We start from the raw sequence: 21180 nt of genomic DNA on the forward strand, positions 1-21180 counted from the left end.
GGGCATCACAGCTCCAGGCTGCAGCCGAGTAGCAGCAGCCATAAGCTCTGCTGTGCTCTTTGAGGGCCCTGTGTTGCCTCCACACACAATGAGCTCTGATTGGACTCCTCCATTAATTACACACGCAGATACAGGAGCGCTCTGCACCAACACGTGTCTGCAGCTCTCCCACACACTTTCTCTTTCCCCGACCCTCTCACACCCAAGGACAGCCCTTCCCTTTCCGCTACCAGACAGCAGCTCCATGCAGATGTGTTTAGCAAACAAACCTGAAGCAGAGCAAGGAGGCAACCCCCCCCCCCACCCCAAAGCAGCAACCACTGCTGTCAGAGCTCAGCCCACCACTGCCACGCAGCAACAAGTGGGGTTTGCAACATGGCTCAGCAATTCCCACTGCAAACTGCTGTACCAGGTTCTCAGCTCTCTCTTTTGCAGTTAAAATGATACACGAACCCTTTTTAAGTTGGTGAGCTTTATTTGGGGAATAGCCGAGACGGTAAGAAAATCTGAATGATGATAATAAATACAGAGCCTGTCAGAATGACACAGCCATGGAAAGGAACGTATTTATAGGCACATTAGTGCAGTGTGGGCGGGAGGTCTGGCACAGTGCTGGAAAAATAACTTTCTGTCCCTGAAAAATGTCTTTAACATGAAAGAGAGAAAAATGACAGTGAGTGTGTGTGTGTGTGTGTGTGTGTGATGGCAAAGAAGAAACAGCTCCTCCCCAGACAACACATGAGAGATATTTGCTTATGAAGTGAGGGTGTTTTGTTTTTTCTCTCTGAAATGTGATACTTCATCACAACTCGTTATGTAAAATGAGGATGCTCTGTCCCTGGAGGTGATCAAGGCCAGGTTGGATGGGGCCCTGGGCAGCTCATTCTGCTGTTAGATATAGAGGTCAGCAGCCCTGGATGTGGGATGGGGGGATGGAGGTTGATGATCCTTGAGATCCCATCCAACCCAAGCTTTGATTCCATGATTCTAAGGGCACAGTTGAGATAGAAGGGAGAGCTTTGGAAATGTGCCCCTAGGGCTGGGGGGAACTGCAGCACAGGGCATGCAGCAGCTCTGCAAGGCAGCCACTGTCCCCCATGGTTGTTCCATGCACAGTTTCTCCTGCCAGCTTTGTTTTCTTGGGCCATATTGCAGAGAAAAAAAAAGGAATATAGTTACATAAAAGCTTTTCAATCATAAATAAACACCTGCCTCTGTCTGCAAGATCAGGCCTTGGGTCTGCATCCTACACTTGCACCCATCCTGCAGAGGGCCTTGCAGGCCAGGAGCAGCAGCTGCACTGCAGGCATTGACCTGCTGGGAGTCCAGCAACTGCTGCAATCAAACCCAGCCCAGCTGCAATGACCCATCAACTGGTTCTGAAGCAGCAAATGGAGAGCACTGGGTTTAGTGCTTTTCAAGGGGATAAAATCCAGCATTTGAAGAGAGAGCACCTCTGTAAGGAGCACATAAATATAGGCCTGAAATAAATAGCAAGACATAAATCATCCAGGATAAGGATTTCAAGCTGCCAGTGCTACCCGCAGCTCACAGCTTTCAGGGTGCTCAAACAGCACAGACACCCACCCAGGGCCTACAGGAGGGATCTGCCCCATCCTTGCTGGGGAGCAGCACAAGTCCCACAGTGCAGGCAGCAAAACAGGTACATCAGACCTGGGAATGGTGGGAGAGGGAGCAGCGCTCCTTGCTGCTCCTGAGGGTGTGCAGAGCCCTGCAGCCCTGCAGCACACCACACTCAGCCCCAGAACAGCTCACCTGGGCAATGTGGGGAAGGAGCTCACCTTGTCCCACCAGTGCACATGGAGGGGAGCAGCTGTGAGCTGCATTTAAAGCAGAGCTTGGGTTGCTCAGTGACATAATCACAGCCCCTGTGTGCAATAGCATGCTCTATGTATCTGCATACCCAGCAGCAACCACAGCAAGCAGGCAGACCCAGCTGATACCGCTCAGTGCAGGGGGACACAGGCCCAGCTCTCCAGACCAATGTCTCAAGCTGATGTTTCTTTTCTTGCAAGCAAACGGATTGCAGAGGGTGATTTACCAGACCCTCATGTTACAGAAGTTACTAATTTGTATCTATGATGCATTTAAGGAAAAGCGTATCTTCTTTCACATAGGCGTGCTTTGGTGACTGCAGTTTGGTCAGGGGGAGGAAGGTGGGACACCCACTGGCAACATTCATGTCGCTCACTGGTCTCTGGAAGGATGCAGAAGTCAAGTCCGGGCGAAAGGCATCAATAATATGTTCCCTGTTGTTTTGGTCGAGCAACATAAATGTAACCTGAAAAGCAGAACGCAGCAGTGATGAGGTTCTGATCTGAAAATTAAACAGAAAATGTTGGAGACAAACATGCAAACACTGCAAAAGCTGCTGGATGCTCTATTGACAATGAAATGCAAGCTGTCATGAACGTCTCACAGCCTACGAGGTCAATTAATGGGAACAAGGGAGACTGTAACAATTCCCAGATGAAATATTTAGAACTTTGCCACCCATGAAATGAAATGAAGCCATTATTTTTTTGGTACAGCATTATACACTGCAAAGACCTTTTTTCCTCTCTTCCAACAACTTAATGATACTCCAGGTTTGGTTCCAGTCATTACATTCATTCTAGTGCTGTGGTTTGGAATCAAAACAGCTCCACTGTCTGTATGCACGTACGTAGAAGACAAAGCCTATAGAATGACTCCATTTTACTATCACTTTTATTAACCCACTGTTCCTGAGCTTGAAAACTCAAATACAGATTAACTTCTTTAATGCAATGAGGACTGAGAACTTTGATTACTATTGATTACCAAGCACAGTGTATGGCTTATCAGCCATCATGGAAGAACATGAGAAAACACTCTCCTCTACTATAATATTGCCTCAAGTTCCCTGCCCAAAGCAGTGGGTGTCCGCTCAGATCAGATATGAAATGCTGCCCATCTTACCTTGTGCCTGAAAGGCCACGGGAGCAGGGCATCGTAGTCTCCTTTCATGACAACAAAGAAGAGTGAAACATGGGTTCCTTTTCCCATCCCATCTCCATTGAGATAAATCCTCAGGCACACCTTGTAGCCATACTTTGCAGTGTAGAACGCTGAAAATCAGAGTGCTTCATTAATAAAGCCTCCTCTGCAATTAAGGCAAAACGAGTGTTCTGACACATTACAAAAAAGTCTTGTGCCAATAGCACAGAGATGAGGAGAGAACACAGGTCAGTATAGCAAATAAACAACGAGAATCCTTCTAACCCCTCATACCTTGGTAAAAGATACCTGTTAATAGCCACATAAGGATATTTTCCCTAATTAAACACTTCTCACACAGGAGATAACTGCAGCAGGAGACCATTCAGTACCACCAGGCACCAAGGCCGTGGGTTAGACAACGCAGATCCAGCAGATGTCACTGCAAGTAGCTGCAGCAGAGGGCAAATTGCAAAAGGAAAAACCCAGAAGAGAACAAAGCTCTGCAGCAGAGCACAGCACAGCTGCCCTGAGTCACAGGCAGGAGCAAAATGCCTTCATGCAAACAGCACCAAAGCTCAGGGAACTACTTTAAAGCACCTCCCATCCAGGAGCAGAAAGAAGCATTTCTTTTAAGAGAAATCAGTGTGTTTTCTAAAGGATGGAGACCTGCTAACACACATTTACCTGGTGAGTACAAACTGACTGCTCTTCCCGTCACTGAGTCCTGTAGCTTCTGGCTGACATCTGTTATCTTCCACAAAAAGACCCCATCGTAGGAAGTTTGCTCGGAGAACACAAGGCTCTTATGAAGCCTGCTCAGGCCTGCGTCCTTCTGGCTCAGGCAGCGGTGCAACTCTGCAATCTAGGAGGAAAAGCAAAACAGTTCTCAGTCAACTCCATCCCCAGCACTGCAGAAGCAGCTGAGTTGTTCTGAGGTCCTCACATCCCCTCTGATTTCTTTTGGCAGACTCTTAATGCTCAAGGCAGTACCCATGTGCCTACAAGTGGATTTAGAGAATAAATATTAGAGATGCCCAATTGACAAAAACATCCCAAACAAGAAAAGGATCCTGTTGATGTGTTCAGAACACAGTCTTGCACAGCCTCGGTGCCTTTGCTCTTCTCTGTCCCCATCTCTACAGCACCTCTCTCTCATATATGTAAGTACTTGTTATCTACATAGCAAGCACTAATCCAATGCTGGCCATAAATAATTACCTTACGTTCAAGGCCTCGTATTATATTTTGATCAAGTTCACTCTGTCTCCGAAAGGCTGTGATTTCCAAGTTGGAGGTCTCCACTTCCTTATTGAGCACTGCCACAATATTCTCAAAGACATGTAGCTTATTTTCAAGCTCAGAAATCACCTTCTCCCTCACTAGCTGCTGTACAATAGATTCATCTCTGGGAACAGAAGTTCTTGTTAAACAGTCCATTTCCAGCCCCCCATTGATTTGCAGACTGCCTGGGATGCATAGCTCAGAGATGCTTTTCTCTGCACCGTTCACGTTCAGCTCTGTCTGTGGGATGAAACCATTTGCAGCTCTAGTGGTGCACAGGTTTGCCTTCAGTTGCTTTATGTACTGCAGCAGAAGCAGCATGTGAGTCCCAACTGCGGCTTTTTCATGCTCCTTTATCTTCTCTTTGCTGCCCTGTAAGAAGATATGGTTAATACGTTCTCCATACAAATATCATGGAGCCAAATAAAGCCACAACACAGCAAATTGCAACTAACACACACCATGTAGCCCTGGCAGCTCCAACATCACCTCTCCTAGTCTACTAAAAACGGGTACAGCTCTTTCTTTCTTTATAGACATGTTTAAATCAAGGCCTGCTGCCCTGAAGCACAAAGACTGATGAGGCCACAGGCACAGCACGGAGTTGTGCTCCTGAAGGCAGCACTTTCACTTACCCCAAAAGAACAGCCAACCTCAGAAAACCGACATCCATCCGTGCTGATGGAGAGACCAGAATGGTTCTGCTGGGGAAAAAGAATTGAAGAAGTGAGAAAATAATCAAATAGCAGCTTCAAGGGATTCTTTTATTCACCCCCAAATAAATAGGCTGATTTAATACATTCACTGTGGGAGCCGCACAGTGCAGCTATTCATGAGAGCTATGTCAGGATGGAAAAGCACCCAGATACAAATGTTGTATCTGAAGATGTTCTCAGGTGATCATTTGACCTAAATGAGGATTTTATTTCATGAACTGAAATAAACCCGTACCGTTTTTACTCATCTTTTACCCACCTTTTCATTTGATGGTGTTTCTGCTTGCACGTGCTTCTGCTCTCTATATAAATCACCTTCACACGAATGTTTCTGTCATTAAAACAAGAAGAAAGGAACTGAGTACATCAGTAAAAAGCCTGAGCATCTTTACAGGAGAGTCTTTGAAACACAGCTTCTCTTTGGGAGTGCTACTCCCATTTCACAGGCACTTGAACATGAGAGGGGTTTTCATGCATGAAATTCCATGCAAGCCTCCTGCTTCCTTCTGGAGGGTATAGAACTGAGGAAAATAAAGGAAGGATCACTTCCCTATGAGTACTACAAGCTTTGCAACACATGTCCAGAGAATGACTGCTCTTGGCCTCACTATTCAACACACTGCAGTGACTTCAAGGCTTCTTTTCAGACAGAATAATTTGGGACTAATGTACATCTGTTAAAAGCAGGAGCTGCTGTCCCCTCCCAAGGAGCTGGCTGTACAGGGGCAGACTCTGGGTTTCTCAAGCTAAGCTTCCAAGCCAACAGCTCTTCCTCCCAGCCCAGCAGGTCTGTTCAGTGGCAGAGCTTCAGATGCAGCTCCTGTCAAATGAAAGTACTGACTTTGATCTGACTCTTACAGGGCATCAACCTTTTGGAAACTGCTTAGAGATGTTTTGCAAAGTCAACCTGCAAAGTCTGATACAAGACTGGCAATTGACCTCATTGCAGCCTTTCAGTACCTGAAGGGAACCTACACCCAGGAGGGGAGTAAACTCTTGGAAAGGGCTGACAATAGCAGGACACGGGGAAATGGATCCAAGTTGAAGGAGGGAAGATTTAGGTTGGATGTTGGGGGAAGTTCTTCACTAGGAGAGTGGTCAGGCCCTGGAACAGGCTTACCGGGGAGGTTGTGGATGCCCCGTCCTTGGAGGTGTTCAAGGCCAGGTTGGACGGGGCCCTGGGCAACCTGATCTAGTAAAGGTGAAAGGTTGATGGCCCTGCCAGGCAGGGGGGTTGGAACTACATGATCCTTGAGGTCCCTTCCAACCCGGGTCATTCTGTGATTCTGTGATTCTGTGATTCTGTGATTCTGTAAAGGTCTTGCTCAGCTCAAACTATACCATGAACACACTGTGTATGTGCACACATACATACACAGTGAGATGCAGGTGGGTAATGGAACAGAGAGTGAATATATGAGAAACCCAAATGTAAACTGGCTTTATACAGTTAGTTCCACGTGCAGACACTTCTTGGATCCTGATTATTAATGTTTTGAAGGCAGGAATCCAAATGTTCCATCACGACGTGCTAATGCAGAGTGCATTAGAGCTAACATGAGACTTCCTGTCTTTTCTGGCTGCAAGGAGACGAAAATAATTCCCCTGCCTTTGCTTCATACTAGTGCTGCAATCTGTGTATTTAACGCAGCAACTGTCAGCTCTCAACTCAAAGCACACAGGGGGTGGTTTTGATCTTTAGAAATGCCCTCACATTTCAGCATATTTCCTAGAGCAGTCTGGAATTTTCTTTCATAAAGTCATTTCACCTTCAGTTCTGAAGTTTCTCTTTCGATCCCCAGAAACACCACCACAGTCTTTTTCTTCCCTCCAACTCATTTTGAACGCTGTGCATCTGAGTTACTGCACAACGTGTGTGTTTATTTTCTTACTCACTGCTGGTTCACTCCTTCAGACCTTTGGTTTCCTGGGGGAATTGAGCTGGGGGAGGTTTATTTAAGTTACAGGAATGCAGAAGTCATGAGACCAGTGACTGAGTGGTAAAGGTGGAGAGACTGAGAGCAGTGGGCCACTGCTGCTGTATCTTCATATAAGAATCTCCTAGATATCAAAAATACTGATCTATTTGTATAAGAACAGATCATTTTCTATCACTTCACAGCTGCCCCACCACACCGTTTCCCCCTTTCAGCAATGCAGAGCAGTTTCTATTTGCTCACTTTGTGTCCTCAGAGCACTCCCACAATCTGCTCCACGTTGCTACTTCAGAATGAGGGGAAATAAAGGGCAGCTTTTAAAATGTCAAGATGAGCATGAGAAAATCAGCAAACGTTGAGAAATTAACAGTACTCTTCGTGCAACAGCGGCCATCAAAGCAGGATGCAAAACGTGATGATAAAGTAATTAAGCCATTAATATAAAATCCTTATTTGAAACCAGTAAATGTTCTTACTTGGTACTCACTGCTGGAGAAGCTCTGCTTACACTTGTGACACACGGCCACATTATTAACACATCCGTTTTCCAAGTGATCTGCAAGTTTCTTCCTCATCACCATGTGCCCGCAGCCAGTGTGACAAGGGATCAAAGCGTATTCACACAGAACCTGATGCTCCTGGAAGTCAGTAGTTACAGACTCAATCTTAAACTGCTGATAACACTCATCTATAAACAGCACCCATCCCTGCAGCGTTGCTTTGCATCCCTTCTAACCTCGGGTAATGTCCCACTCTGCAGCGATACCAAAATTACTGCTGAAAAATCCACAGCCTTTCCTGGGGCTTTTTTTGATGACCCTTCGCTTAAACAAACAATCAAATGGAAAACAAACACACAAACAATCAAACAAACAAAAGACAAAGCCCACACAACTTGTGATAAATTCCAGCAGGAGCTCTTTCCTGCTTGGACCAGGAGGATGGATGCATTCAGAGTGCTGACATCCCTGCACAGGCCCTGGGCCGTGTGAGCTGTGGGGCAGGCAGCCCTCAAAGGGGGTAATGGGGGGTGCTGTGTGTTCCCTCCCACCCTCAGCCATTCCATGGGTCTGTGACTCCATGGTATTGATAACAGTGAGCTGGAAATTTAAACGTACTTCAAAATTTTTCATGGTACCACACCAGCTGCATCCAAGGGTGACACAGTGCACTCTGAGCTCAGAAATCTCCTTGTTAATGGCAGCATCCCCAAAGGCCTGGAAAGCAAACACAGGAAGGAAAAGTCCTGGTCAGCATGCATTCCTGGCACTGGAGTTAAGTGACCGTGTCAAGGTTTGCTCTACTTAGCAAGTATTTTGGTGTTAGTAAGAGTCCAATAATTATCAAATCATCTCTTGGCTATGATTCAGAAATAAACCATTTGATGCCATCTGAAAATACACCTAACCAGCACAGCCATTGCTTTGAGTTCCTCTTCTGACACACATCACATGCAGTGCATGTGCAGAGGCGACCCTGAGGGTGCTGCTATGTGGACTCCATAATGAATGTGTTTAATTACTGGAGTCATTAACGCCTCCTGAAGTGCAGTGGAGAGGATTGAGACTCTTCTTCATTGAGCCTAAGCTTCCCAGGCCAGGGCTGTTTCCATTTAATACAGCGCTGTGTACTCACAAAATGTAAACCACATGTCGGATGGTTTTTGACTGCATAGATCTTTTTTCTTATAGTAACCACGAAGAGCTGTACCATTATTCTGCCAACGATTAAACCCTGCACACTTTTAATACTGCATATTACACTGGCACAGGAACAAGACAGTAATAAGTACACAATGCAGATGACAGCAGATTTCCCAACACAGAGTGAGTCAGGCAGCAGGAGGCTGGAGGGGGTCTTTACAAATAAAGGGGGGAAAAGTATTTACCAATCATGTTAAATAAAGGCACTGAAATCCTGATGAACTGCACCATGGCAAGACTTGAAGCACCTACAGTATATCAGTGGTTGGTAGATTATAAGAGGGAAGGGAGGGAAGCTACCACAGCAGCAGGTCATGGGATAAGATAATGCAAACACATACCCTGATAGGGCCTTTTTTTCCTCTTGTGTAAGTACCTTATTTAAAACATAAACATATCATCAGATAGCACAGGGAATAAACATCAAGCAAAACCGCAGCAAAGGTAAAGCAGTGATTATCAGGAGAAGATATGGAGCAAAGAACAAACCTGCCGTGCAGTCTCTGTTAGTCACTCTGTTTACAAAGCCCAGGCCTTTGTTCTGGATGGGTCCATACAGCAGATCATGCCTTTGTGGTGATGATTTCCCAGCAAGAACCTGCCCGTGCAGATCAGCTCACACGGCACCTCCACCCACCCACAGACTGCAGGAAGTCCCAGAAAACCCAATGAGAATCCAAACGTTGTAAAAGAGCTGACAGTCAGCACTCACTAAGACCTCCATAAGGGCTGAGCTGTACCTGTCTGTGCTTCTATGATGCCTGAAACTGTTATGGGGAAATTTATTGCAGAATTAAGGATTTTTTCCTTCTGAGACCTTCAGTGTTAACTGCAGATTCATTTAGTGCAGCCGTATCCTATGTTTTGCCTTTTACCTCGCTGCCAGCTGACTACTGGGTTTCATTCTTGCCTAACAAATGTAGACAGAATGTGTATTTCTTGGTGCTCCTGCATGTAATCAGATAGAAAGAAAGAAGCTGAGCTGGGAGTGAGCCCTGTGTGTGCTCAGGCACAAGGATCTGCCTGAAGAAACCACCCAGCAGCAGAAGGGAGCTCTGCAGAGCAGACCAGATTAGTCTGGTCTTAGTTATATAGTTATATAGTTAGTTAGTTATAGTCTGGTATTAGTGATACACGAATGGGCTGTGAACCACAACTCACCCTTTCCTCTGCCAATAGGCTTCCTTCACTCAGAGTGTTGGGATCCTCCTCTTTACACTTCTGGCAAACTGGATTTTTATTGTTCCTGGGTAAAAGACAGAAGAGCAAAATAACAGAGAATTATTGAACTGGATGTTCAGGGGATCTTTGTACATACACCAAAATGAATTAAAACGTGGATGTAATTTGTGCTCAGAATCCACAGTCTTTGCTCACTAAAAGTCCAATTCTTGAAGACTCTGAAGTAAAATAAAGTAGTAAATAAGAACCACCAAGAAAAACATAACAAAGCAAACAAACCGAACAAATAATGCTGCTCTATTCCTCAAGGCCAGGTCTTATCTCTCAAGGCCATAAATCCTACCTGTATGCCAGCAAAGCGAGAGCAGCCTGGATCAAGAAAAATAAAGCCAAAACCTATTTAAGCAGTGCTAGAACCCTGCCGCTGAACTTTGACTGCTGCTGCCTTCCCAAACACCAAAGCTGCCATCACTCACACAGGGATTGCTGCTGCAGCTTCACTGCCCACCTGCAGGGCTGACGTATGGCTTCCAAAGCTGAAAGCAGCAACAACCTACTGAGCACACAGCAGTGCCAGCTTTGCACCAAGGACCTACCTGACAATCCAGGACAGGCAGGCAGTGCAATATCTGTGCCCACAGAGAGTCTGCAGGGCTTTCTTCAGGACATTATTGCAGTTGCTGCACAGGTACTTCTGTTCGGGCACATCTTCACAAATGCTAGTGGGATATCCAAAGGGAAACTCGTTTTCATCAGGAGAAGAGCTGGGGATGTCCTGCAGGCCTCTTGTCTGCTCAGCCATCTGAAGTGAACTGCTGGCAAAGAGGAGAGGAGGGGAGAGAAACAGGCACTGAAAGGGGCAGGCAGCTGCTCACTGCCTTGTGAGGGAACACATCGGTACCAAGGCCACAGAGCAGCCCTGAACCAGTGCCGTGATCATAGTGATCTGTTGGACTGAATGTGCAGCTGACGTGCATGACTAAATGTCACAGCGGGACCTGCAGGAAATTACTGTGCAGATGTAAAATTTCCCTCAAACACAATGTGAAAATGGACAACACGTTAACATGAAGGGCTGGGGTTTTCTTCTCATGTTTTAGTTCATAGAAAGATGAAGTAAATGGTCCTGTCGTTTCACAGCCACAATCCCATCAATCCACAGCACACAGAATTACTTCCTGTACAGTAAATCCCCAACAATCTTCCATTTCCAGGGGCCAAAACTTGGGATTACACTTTACAGGCACAGAAACTGAGCGCCGGGTGTGCTCACAGTGACCTTCCTGAAGACCTAACACAAAGAAAGGGAATCTCAAGGCCTCCAAAAGCCCCATGTTGGTGCTCCAGCCAGATACACCGAGCATCACGTGTGAAAGCATGCAAGGCACATTCAGTGAGGCTTCTGGTAAATGAGTGCTGCAAAATGGAACACTGCTGGGAACGCACCCAGAACTGACTCTGGTGGTCTCAGAAATGCTCACAGTGCTGTCAGTGGAGGTACCCCTATGTTTGTGTTGCGGTGCTGGGATGTGCTTGGGGCACACAGCAGAGACAGCTGCGGCCCTATGAGCAACAGTCTGGAGGAGCCCGCAGCTCGGCTCCGTGCCCGGCTCAGAGGGCTCCGAGCATCGCAACCCATTCGGACACCTGCGCCCCTCCTATTGGCACCGCGGGCCGCCCAAGGGATGGAAATCAGTGGGGCCGGAACACGGGCTGTCTGGGCATCCCCGGGATTTTAAACACCCCTTTAAGCAGCGTTTTCTGCCTTGTGGTTCAGGCAGCTCGCTCGGCACCCAAGGGAAGCAAGCGATGAGCGCGATGAGCGCAAAGGCAGCCGGTCCAGCCGAGAGCCGCAAGATGGAAACGCAGCGAGCACCGCAGCACCGCGAGCTGCCGCAGCCCGAGCGGGTACAGCGCGGAGCGGAGCGGGCGGCCTGCGGGCTGGAAACCGCCCTGCCTGCACCGACAGCATCCCGCACCGACAGCATCCCGCACCGACAGCATCCCGCACCCACAGCATCCCGCACCGACAGCATCCCGCACCCACAGCATCCCGCACCCACAGCATCCCGCACCCACAGCATCCCGCACCGACAGCATCCCGCTGTGACCATCACCTCCGCCCCCACCTCCCGCCGGCCGCCACGTCCGCCCCACGGAGCCCCCGGCAGGGCCGGAACGAGGCGGGGCCTCCCCCCGCTCCCCCCGCTCCCCCCGCTCCCCCCGCTCCCCCCGCTCCCCTTACCTCGCCGAGGCGGCACGGAGCGGCAAAGCGCCGCGGGGAGAGGAGGAGCGGCCTCGGGCAGCACCGCTGGGGGCGGGTCCGGCTCCAGGAGGTGGGAGCGGCGGCGCAGGGCTCGGCGAGCCGGCGGATAACAGAGCGCAGTGATGCGGTTACATGCCGAGGTCGGTGCGGTGCTGCCCGGGTCACTCAGAACCTCAGGGGGTCCAGAGCATCATCGGAGAGAAAACCGCCCCCTGCGCGTGCACGCGCTGCCGGGGTGCGCGCAGCTCAGCGGGGTCTTTGGGAGTTGAAGTTTCAGTCTCAGGATAAGGCAGATTTGCTGTGAAATCATGTGCTGCAACCACAGCGCCCAGGGATCGGTAAGAAGAGCATTTCAGATGCAAATCTGTTCGTTCTTCCCGGTGAAAGAAATGTGGGGAATACAGCTGTGGGGGAGTCCCAGCAGAAACCAAAACTAAAGAGATCGTGTCCTGGCTGCTTCCATTGCCTTGTCACTCTGGAGCACTCACAGGTGTTCACTGCCAAGTACAGTGCAGCAGCACATCACCTTACTTGGTTATCACTGATAGCTTCTGGGCTGTGTTTGCTCAGATAACAGTGCCACACACACCACGTGGGCTGATTGCCCTCCTGCCACAATTACCAATAACCAAACACAAAGCCAAACTGATTCGGGCTGTATTAAATCGCAGGTGGGAAGGATGGAGCTTCTGGGAACAAGGCAGCTCCACAGACAACGGGAACTATTATAAACCTCTGCACTACGCAGAAAAAATGCACGTGGCATCCTCATGTAAAAGCAACAACGTTTGTACCCTGCAGGAGCAGAAGGGTTGCCTTATAGATTGATGCAGAATCACATGCAACGTCTCTTCATCTCCACTTCTTTCTCTCTACTCTGTGCTACATGTAGATTTGTAGGTGCTCTCAGTACAGAGCTAAGAACCTGTGTGGACACCTTGATCAACCATAGGTTGTATGGCTGGAGATGTTTGCTGCCATTGCTTTATAATGTGCTGTGAGAAGCCATGGCAAGTTATCTGTCCCGGAGCATTTCTGCCAGGAAGTGAGCTCAGTTTTCAGGAGGTTTTAAAGGCAGTTCTGGATGTGGCAATTGTCAGGACTTGGGAAGTTGATCATTGCAGAAAGATTGCTGCCACACCGATGGGGAGTTGGGGTTTGGGGCTGAAGTGACACTGTGTGCTGTCACCCTTCAGGCCATCCATCCATGCTGCCAGATTGCTCCTCTGCTTCTACCTCAAGAGTTCTCGAAAATATGACAGCTCTATCTCCATAGGTGCTGAATTACACAGAGAAACAAGAAAGAAGTTTTTGGTACTTTCCAAACTAGAGATATTTCCTCTGACAAATTTCCCCCATATGAGATCAGTTAACCGAAAACAGGATGTGGCTCAGAGGGACCGACCCCTGCAGCATCATTTCACTGCAGAGCCATTCCTAGCAGAGCTCACACCGCAGCTCACCGTGTTACTATTTAAGGACAACGATCACTTATACATCTGAGACAAGAAGCTCATGAAGGAGTATTTATAACTTGAGTCTTGTCCTTTTAGGAATGAGAGCCCAGTCCACTCTTTATCTTCTCTGCTATCACCATCCTGACTTTAACCACCATGAGAGAGGAGTACAGTAGAGTCATAAGATTCCAGCATTTCATCCTCAAGATTTTCAAATGAAAACATGAAGAGCTGCACAGTTTTTTCTTGTCCTTATTACATGTGAGAGCTTTGCCACAGCTCAATCCTTTACCTGCAGTGTGGCCGGCATGCAGCCAGCTTCAGCTCTGTGCTGTGGTGGTGTCGTTGCCAGGACCCAGCCCCACTCACATGAAAGAGCTGGAAAGATTCCCACTAACTCCTCTAAGAGTTGGACTGTGCTCCTCAAAGACACATCAGGAATCAATCTTTTTTTCCTTTATCCCCTTCTCTGCTTCTACATTTTCCCAGCTCATATTCTCTGTAGCGCAGTGAGTCTAACCCTCAGCTCCTCAGTATGCAGGGTTTCCCCTCCCCCCAGTGATGGCATTCTGGAGTATCTCTTAAGGGTTTGTCAGGGGGGGAAAAAAAAGCACCCATTAAAATGAACATTTTCACCAATTCTCTGATCTCAGTACTTCAACAAAGCAGCTCCACAACAGAAGCCAAGGAACCCATTGAAGGAGAGTAAAGAAAAGAAGGGCTTCTCTCCACCATGGTGTCCCGGGTAGTTTCCTATTCACAGCACTACTTGAGTGTGAAAGCATCATGAAGAGACAACTGAAACTGCTTTTAGGCCACTGAGTCACACAGATCTGTGACAGCAGGGACTTGTTGGTGGCACACCTGTGTCACTGCATCTGCAGCAGGAGAAGTGTTGGGCATGGACATCTGCAGCTGATGGGGGACAGCTTTAGCAGCTTCACCAGGCAAAGTTCTGCTTTCTGCTGCAGCCATCAAGGGCCTGCGCTGTGCTTGTGGTTGTGCTTCTGTTTCCTTTAACACACACACTCACAGCCTGATCTAAACTGGAAAATTCTGAGCTGCTTATTTCCATTCTTACTGCTCTGGAGAGAAGTCAGGGAATGGGAGCTGAGCCCGGCAGGAGTTTGCCAAAGAGCTCTTCCAATGTCCTGGATGTAACATGAAGAAACAAGCTAAGAGTCAACATTTTCAACTATAAAGCAGTTGGCAAAGAATGGATGTTCTATTGATAGCTCAGTTCATTGGTACAGAGAGTTAGAGAAATAACACCAGTATCAGAAATTGCAGCATATTTGAGTGGGACTAATTAGCGGAAAGAGAAAATGGAAATACATTTCTTTAACAGTGTCTTCATTAATTCTCCTTAATGAGAGGAATGGCGGAAAGAGTGAAAGCCCCAACTGTGCCATAACACTGCCAGTAGTTAACTAATGTTGTTAATAAGAGCACCTTCATCCTAGAGATGTTTAGAATAGTATAGTGGACAGGGGCAGAACAAGACAAAAGAAGATTCCTTTAAAGAAAAATATGAAAGAGAAATCAAAAGATGTTTTAAACACATGAATGAAAGAGGAAAGTTGGAAGTGGGAGAAAGCAGGCAGGTCTGTGTTCTGAACAGACAGAAGCAAGAATTAATGCTTCCGTGATTCAACAGGAATCCTGTTGGACATCAACTGGCAGCTCTGCCAGTGACGGGACTCCAAAATCAGATCATCACATAAAAGTTCCCAGCAGTGTCTTCATTATTCAGCCAAGAAACCAAACCTTAAGACTTCTTGTTGGACATCTGCATCACAAACTGGGCACTGAAACCCCACTGCAAGTGAATGGGGCATGAAGTGCTCAGGAAATGTCTCTGTGGATGAGACAGCAAAACAGGCACAGGGCAGCTCTTCTGTTACAGCTGCAGCTCATGCCCAGCCTGTCAGCAGTGCTAACATTCAAGCCTGTATACTGCACATTACACTTCACCAGGTGTAAACTGCCCTGGAGTAACATGGATCTCTATGTGTGCGGGGAGTGAGGCATTCTTAAAATATTTCCTCTCTGAAAAGAGATTTTCACTATTTTTGTGGCTTGGTAGTAGAAATACTACAACTGCAGATCTGGATATCAAATGTAAAGAGTGCAGCTTCTCCAAAATAATCACAACAACGCTGATTTCCATTAGCTCTGTGGCCTCGCTGTTTAAATTGCAGAGAACACATAATGGCCAGTGGAAAGAATGCAGTGTTGAGGTTACAGTCGTAAAGCCAAGTGAGACAATGCAAGTCCATGTCAGGGCTCTCTTACAGCATACTACATCCAAACCCTGAGCCTCTCTGCTGCTTTTGGAGAACTTTATTTGTGGCGCCAGTGGGGCTGCTGTCATTAAAAGCAACTGATTTTCCACTGTAAACCCCAATTTCTGTCATTCAATATCTCTGCTGATTCAAAGTGCATCACATATAACTTTCTGTTTGCTCTATTTACAGCAGGAATTGGCATTTTGGTTGTCAGGTAGCAGATGAAAGAATCACAGTCTGAACCACAGGGATAACCCGCACTTCATGCCTTCCAGCCACCAACACGGGTAACTATTTACTAATAAGCACCTGTATGTAACTGATATTTCCTGAGACAGAAAAGAAACGGCTGAAAATAGCAATCCTTACTCAAGATTTCTCTGCTATTGTTTTCTAAGCTTGAATGTTCTTTTCACGACAGTTTCATTCGGTTCAGTATTTTCCAGGAACTCGGTTGCTGCTGGTCTGAGTTCCAAGTTCATTCAGAACTTGAAAAGCAACATTTAACACGAGGAATGGAATCCTGTAATGAGCCGGCAATTGGCAAAACCAAACTCTTGGTTCCCGGGGGAATGAAAGAGCCAAACCCAGAAATTTCTGCTAATTAGAGGTGAAAACATTACTAAATACCTTAAAAATTGAAAGCATATGCAACTGCTATAAGGTGGTTTTTTACTGGAAAATAACTGGTGGTGGTGCCAGACTTCAGTGTGTTCTCATGTAAGAATTCAGCAGGAGATTAAGAACACATTTTTCTAGGAGACATGCAGAAATGTTAACGTTCACAGGGGCTGTAAATATGCCTCTGCAGGTAGGGTCAGAAGAAAACTCACAATGGCTGAGATCCAAATTAGCAGCCCTCAGAATAGAGATGACCTATGAAAAGATCTTTGAACTTGAAAGAAGCCTCACTGAGGATTAGATTCAATGATTTTACTGCTGTCTTTGTTCCTCCACCCTGTGTAGGATCCCACCTAAAGACTCAGAAGGGAGCCTATATTGAACGCTTCTATTGCTATGCAAAGACAGAAGCTAATTTCAGTGTGATGTTATGGCATTATATCACCCAAAGTGCATCCCAGTGGCTCACATAAGCAGTTTTCTCTTTCACCTGATATTTAACATGGTACGCTTTACAGTTCACCAAGAAAGAATGATGGCGGTCACTTACAGATACTCAGGTTTTAAAAAGCAAAGACTTGTCATGTGCTGCAGGAACTTAGTATATACCCTCTGCTAAATACCCTCTGCTAAAACTGTGGGGTATTTCTAACTCAAAAGAGTTTTGGCAGAACTAATCTGGCTCAGTCTGCTTAGGCCTGTAATGCATCCAAAAAGATCACATACATAAATCATCTCTTTGCTGCTAATTGCTAATTGCTAAAAAGGCAATGTGGCACCGTTTGGCTCCATTCCTACATTAGTCATGGCAGTTTGGTGCAGCACAACAGCTTTCAGGACCAGACCAGAAAAGTGCAAATTGTCACCGTGCACACCAGGGAGGAATTTGATCTGTTGAAGTCATTTATTAGCTCAGATCAACTGGATAAACTCTTGGTCACAAAATGATTTCTTCACTTCATTGCAACATTCAGTTATCTAAAAATCAGTAAGGTGCAAATGGAAACATACAGAAAAATACTTTTTAACAAGCAAAATAAACAAAGCTAAAATGAAAGGGCTTGCTGAGTGTTAACCCTCAAAATTGTTGCTATCTCAGGAATTCAACCAACCCAGTTCTTACCTACCTGCCAAGAGTATTCAGAGAGGAACCACATTAGAATGGCATCTGGCAAATCCTTTTATTCAGATTCTGATCTGGAAATGTATTAAAGTCCATTAAATATGTTAAAGTACATAAAACACATTAAATGTATTATAATAATCAAATTCATTTCATTGACTTTGGTGGGCAGCGTGAGCTGCTAAGAAGCAGCCTGAAATTCTCTTCAAGACAAGTCTGACTGTCGTGTACCAGTGTGTCAATAAATGGATGTCAGAACAAGCCTGTGTGCCAGCAGCCCTTGTTGTCTTGCCAGAACTGACAGACCCAAGGCCGGTCATCTGTATTATAAGAGAAGCAATTTGGACTAAAGCACATAGTCCTTGGACAAGTACATTAATGTGCAGACAGACTGGTAATCCCACAGAAGCCAACCCCAGGCTAAAATACAGAAATATAGTATTTGAATGCTTATTTCTCTGGAAGCACTAAAGCTATTAGCCAATGATTAAGTACCTGGAACATTTGGAGACTTGCACACCACGTACACAAACAACCAAGGAACAGAAAAACTGCACGATTCAGATAAAAGGGCCTTTCTGATGTCTAGAATCCCCAGTAAGTCTATATGTACAGAATGTGTCTTGAAATAATTTCCATCTCATAATGCAGATGACTCATCTAAACAGAGATTTTTCCAGGAATTTCTGGTTTTCCTGAGATTAGTTGAGTACCCTGGGCCTCTATGGTTGGAAATCACTAAGGTTAGCATGGCAGAACGCTCTAAACTCAACCGTATGCTATTTCCATGTTTCTCCTGTCTTACTATGAGATATGTAAATCAGCCAACATAAACTGCTTGTGTCAAGTGGACAAAGATGGACCTATATTTTACAATGACATCATTGCACTTTAACCAATTCAACAGGTTCCACCTCAGCAAGGACAGCTGAGGCAGCATCTCCATATAAAGAAACAAGAAATGCTTCCCAGAAGGTTTGTGGGAAGTTATCTCGTGGGAGATAACTGGGTTTCATTAAAGTTACCTTCACAACGATGTTCATACAGTTCAGAAGAAAGTTGGTTTGCAGGTGGACTGCCTAGGCAACGTCAATGAGTTTTTATGCATATTTCACTCTGCAGTTTCAATTTATATCTAATTAGTATTAGATACAGCGCTATCTTCTCATGCTTCTTAGAGAAGTACAGAAGATCCAAATAAAGTACTCACAGAGCTAGAACTGAAAACTGCGTCAGCTGTGGCTGTCTTCTTTCCACATACTGAATAGTCTGGATGGAGGGTATTCCTATGAGAGAGAAAATGGGGATTTTAAAGTTCTTGGACACAATGCTTTTGGGCAGTTAGTCAATAAAAATAAGCACATGTACAACTGTACTTTCTATCAAACTCTCTTCTCAGTTTTACTAGGAATCAACCTGTCCTGTGCCAGCAGCTGTCAGAGTGAAATCTGGCCCTTTATCTGCCACTTTCCTGGAGGCAAGGTAAGACTTTTAGTGGTCAAATTCAGTTATCAAGTGCCAAAGCAACATTTCTTGTAAATCATTCAATCTACTGTGCCTTAAAATGTAAATGAATGGCACAAATCTTTTTTCAGACTTATTTTATATTTTTAAACAAGGATTCAGAGCATAAAAATGAGTTAGTGTCAAGAAAGTGCAATAGAATACCTGCAGAAGTTCAGAAAAGAGTCCAAAGGGAAAAGTTAGGGAATAAAACGATTTATTTCATGGTCAGTAAATAAAACCTTTTGTATTGAACAGGAGGCAGTTCAACTTGTAGCTTAAGCCCCAATACCCGCTGCCATGTGCACACACTTGCCAGTGCCCAGGTTTGTGAAGGAAGACGGACTTTGTGAGGCTGAATTCTGAGTTTCCTTCTTTCTGTGGTTTTAAACTGCATTTAGTCTAGATTATCTCTCTAGAAGGCAGGAAGCAGCACTGGAGTGCATTTCCTATTCCACGCTCTCAAATACCACACGTCTTTTTGGGGAGAAATGAAGTAGCTCTGCTAAACTCCATAAAACAAGTGAGGCACGCTGAGCAATCAGCCCTGTCACTGCCTGCAGCCGCTCTGTGCTCGGAGCTCTGATCAGGAGAGGCTCTGCATCCCCTGCCCAGGCACTGTCCCACAGACCCAAATGTAATACTGGCAAAAGCAGCATTTGTCCAGGAATCCCAGAGATGACAGCTCCTGTCTCACAGCTGAATTCAATGACAAAGATCTCTACGGAGGTGAAAGTGGTTTTTCCTGCTGACACAAAATCAACTTCAGAGTATACAGTAAAGTGCATGTTTTCCATTCACTAGGAAACAGGGTACAGCATTTTCAGTGGTTGGACATTTGAAGAATGTCTTTTAAAAGTTCTTTTTTTTTTAAGGAGTGAGGGATAAAGCACCAATGTTTACAGGACCTGCACAAAAACGGTGTTCTTGCACTCCCTCTACTGTTTCTATCACAGAGGCAAAAAGCTGTGTGTATTCCTTTGTTTAAGGTACATGGATGCCTAAGTAGAAAGGGGAGTAATGTTTGCTAGCAAAAGGACTTTCAAAACTAAAGAAGCATGGTGAGAAAACAAAGGATGAACAGCTGTACCTATCTGGAAAATGAGATATTATGCATGATTCAATGCCACAGACATAGCTGGGCAGACTTTAAATTAACACTGAGCTCTCTTCCATTACAAATACAAACAAATTCCACTTCAGTTTTACACGTTACTGTAATATAAGTTATAGTGCTGTTACGTGCTGCCATAATTGTTCAATCTTTATCAAGGCTGCAGTGTTAATATCCAAAATTTGGTCTTCCTAAAATAGAAGCTGCAAGAAATACAAGTATTTAAACATTCTATTTTCTCTACACGCATGGATGACATACCAACACTATCAGGAAAAAAAATAAACCATCATGTACAAGAACATCAAACATATTCAAGGTTGGTTCTGATATCTCATGTAACAACCTCTCTAGAGAGCACTTACCGTGACTGAAATTCTTAGCTCATCAGCAACAAGGGGAAGCCCTGAATCCAAGCTCTCTCAGAGTGAAATTTCCCTGTACCACATACTTGACTTATTATCGTAACAGTCTCTTTTTAGCCTTGATTTAACACTGCCATTTTTCATTCACTAGACTAACAAGGACTAACAAAGTTTGCATTATTTCAAGGAGATTTTCTCATACTAAGGCAAAATAATTTGCAAGTAACTATCTTCAATGCAAGTATTTGTAAGTTCATAACCGAAACATTGCCAGGTATACTGAAGGCCATATTGACTGTTTTTTAGCATGATAAATTCAGTTTGTTTAGCTACAAAAAGCAAAGAGCCTGTAACAGTTTCAGCCTATTGAATATGAACGGTAGGTTTCTAAAATGGCTGCTTTCTGTCGCAGGGAGTGGGAGCTGTTTGCCTGAGATGCACTGCAGTGTTTCAATGCATTGTTAAAATAAATGGACTGGAACAATCTGTAAATTCTTAACTTAGTAAACCTTCAGCATTGTTTAATTTAAACATCTGTTACTCAATCCAAATGTTGAATGAAAAATGTTAAGTGCTTGGATACTCGCATAGATTAAAAAAAAGCAAGATTCTGTCATCTGCAGGTCTAAGACAATGAAAATT

General features: G+C 45.4%; 1 protein-coding gene across 4 annotated transcripts; it reads right to left on the reverse strand.

The window, feature by feature from the left end:
- Positions 1-453: 453 nt before the first annotated feature.
- TRAF1 (TNF receptor associated factor 1) lies at positions 454-21085 on the reverse strand. Of its 4 annotated transcripts, none has more exons than XM_032448142.1 (12): positions 18767-21085; positions 12047-17630; positions 10398-10613; positions 9781-9865; positions 8035-8133; positions 7393-7554; positions 5239-5310; positions 4899-4967; positions 4201-4635; positions 3667-3844; positions 2962-3110; positions 454-2302 (listed from the first exon to the last, which is right to left on the reverse strand). In XM_032448142.1, the coding sequence occupies exons 3-12, from the start codon at positions 10601-10603 to the stop codon at positions 2087-2089; spliced, it is 1671 nt and encodes a 556-aa protein (XP_032304033.1). In that variant the 5' UTR covers positions 10604-10613; positions 12047-17630; positions 18767-21085; the 3' UTR covers positions 454-2086. The 4 variants fall into 4 exon arrangements, with proteins under 4 accessions (XP_032304033.1, XP_015734625.1, XP_015734626.1 ...); XM_015879139.2 differs by having other exon boundaries at positions 10398-10616; XM_015879140.2 differs by lacking the exon at positions 18767-21085 and having other exon boundaries at positions 4899-4964; positions 12047-14475.
- Positions 21086-21180: the final 95 nt, after the last annotated feature.

Source organism: Coturnix japonica, chromosome 17 (genome assembly GCF_001577835.2).
Source record: "Coturnix japonica isolate 7356 chromosome 17, Coturnix japonica 2.1, whole genome shotgun sequence".
In the NCBI taxonomy this organism is placed as follows: domain Eukaryota; kingdom Metazoa; phylum Chordata; class Aves; order Galliformes; family Phasianidae; genus Coturnix; species Coturnix japonica.

Excerpts from the sequence above, each read along its gene's own strand:
- TRAF1 (XM_032448142.1), bottom strand. The coding sequence starts at position 10,603 with ATGGCTGAGCAGACAAGAGGCCTGCAGGACATCCCCAGCTCTTCTCCT. Across the intron at positions 7,555-8,034 it reads GTACCATGAAAAATTTTGAA|GAGCATCAGGTTCTGTGTGA; the intron begins GTACGTTTAAAT and ends ACTGACTTCCAG. Across the intron at positions 5,311-7,392 it reads TCTCCAGCAGTGAGTACCAA|AAACATTCGTGTGAAGGTGA; the intron begins GTAAGAACATTT and ends TTTTAATGACAG.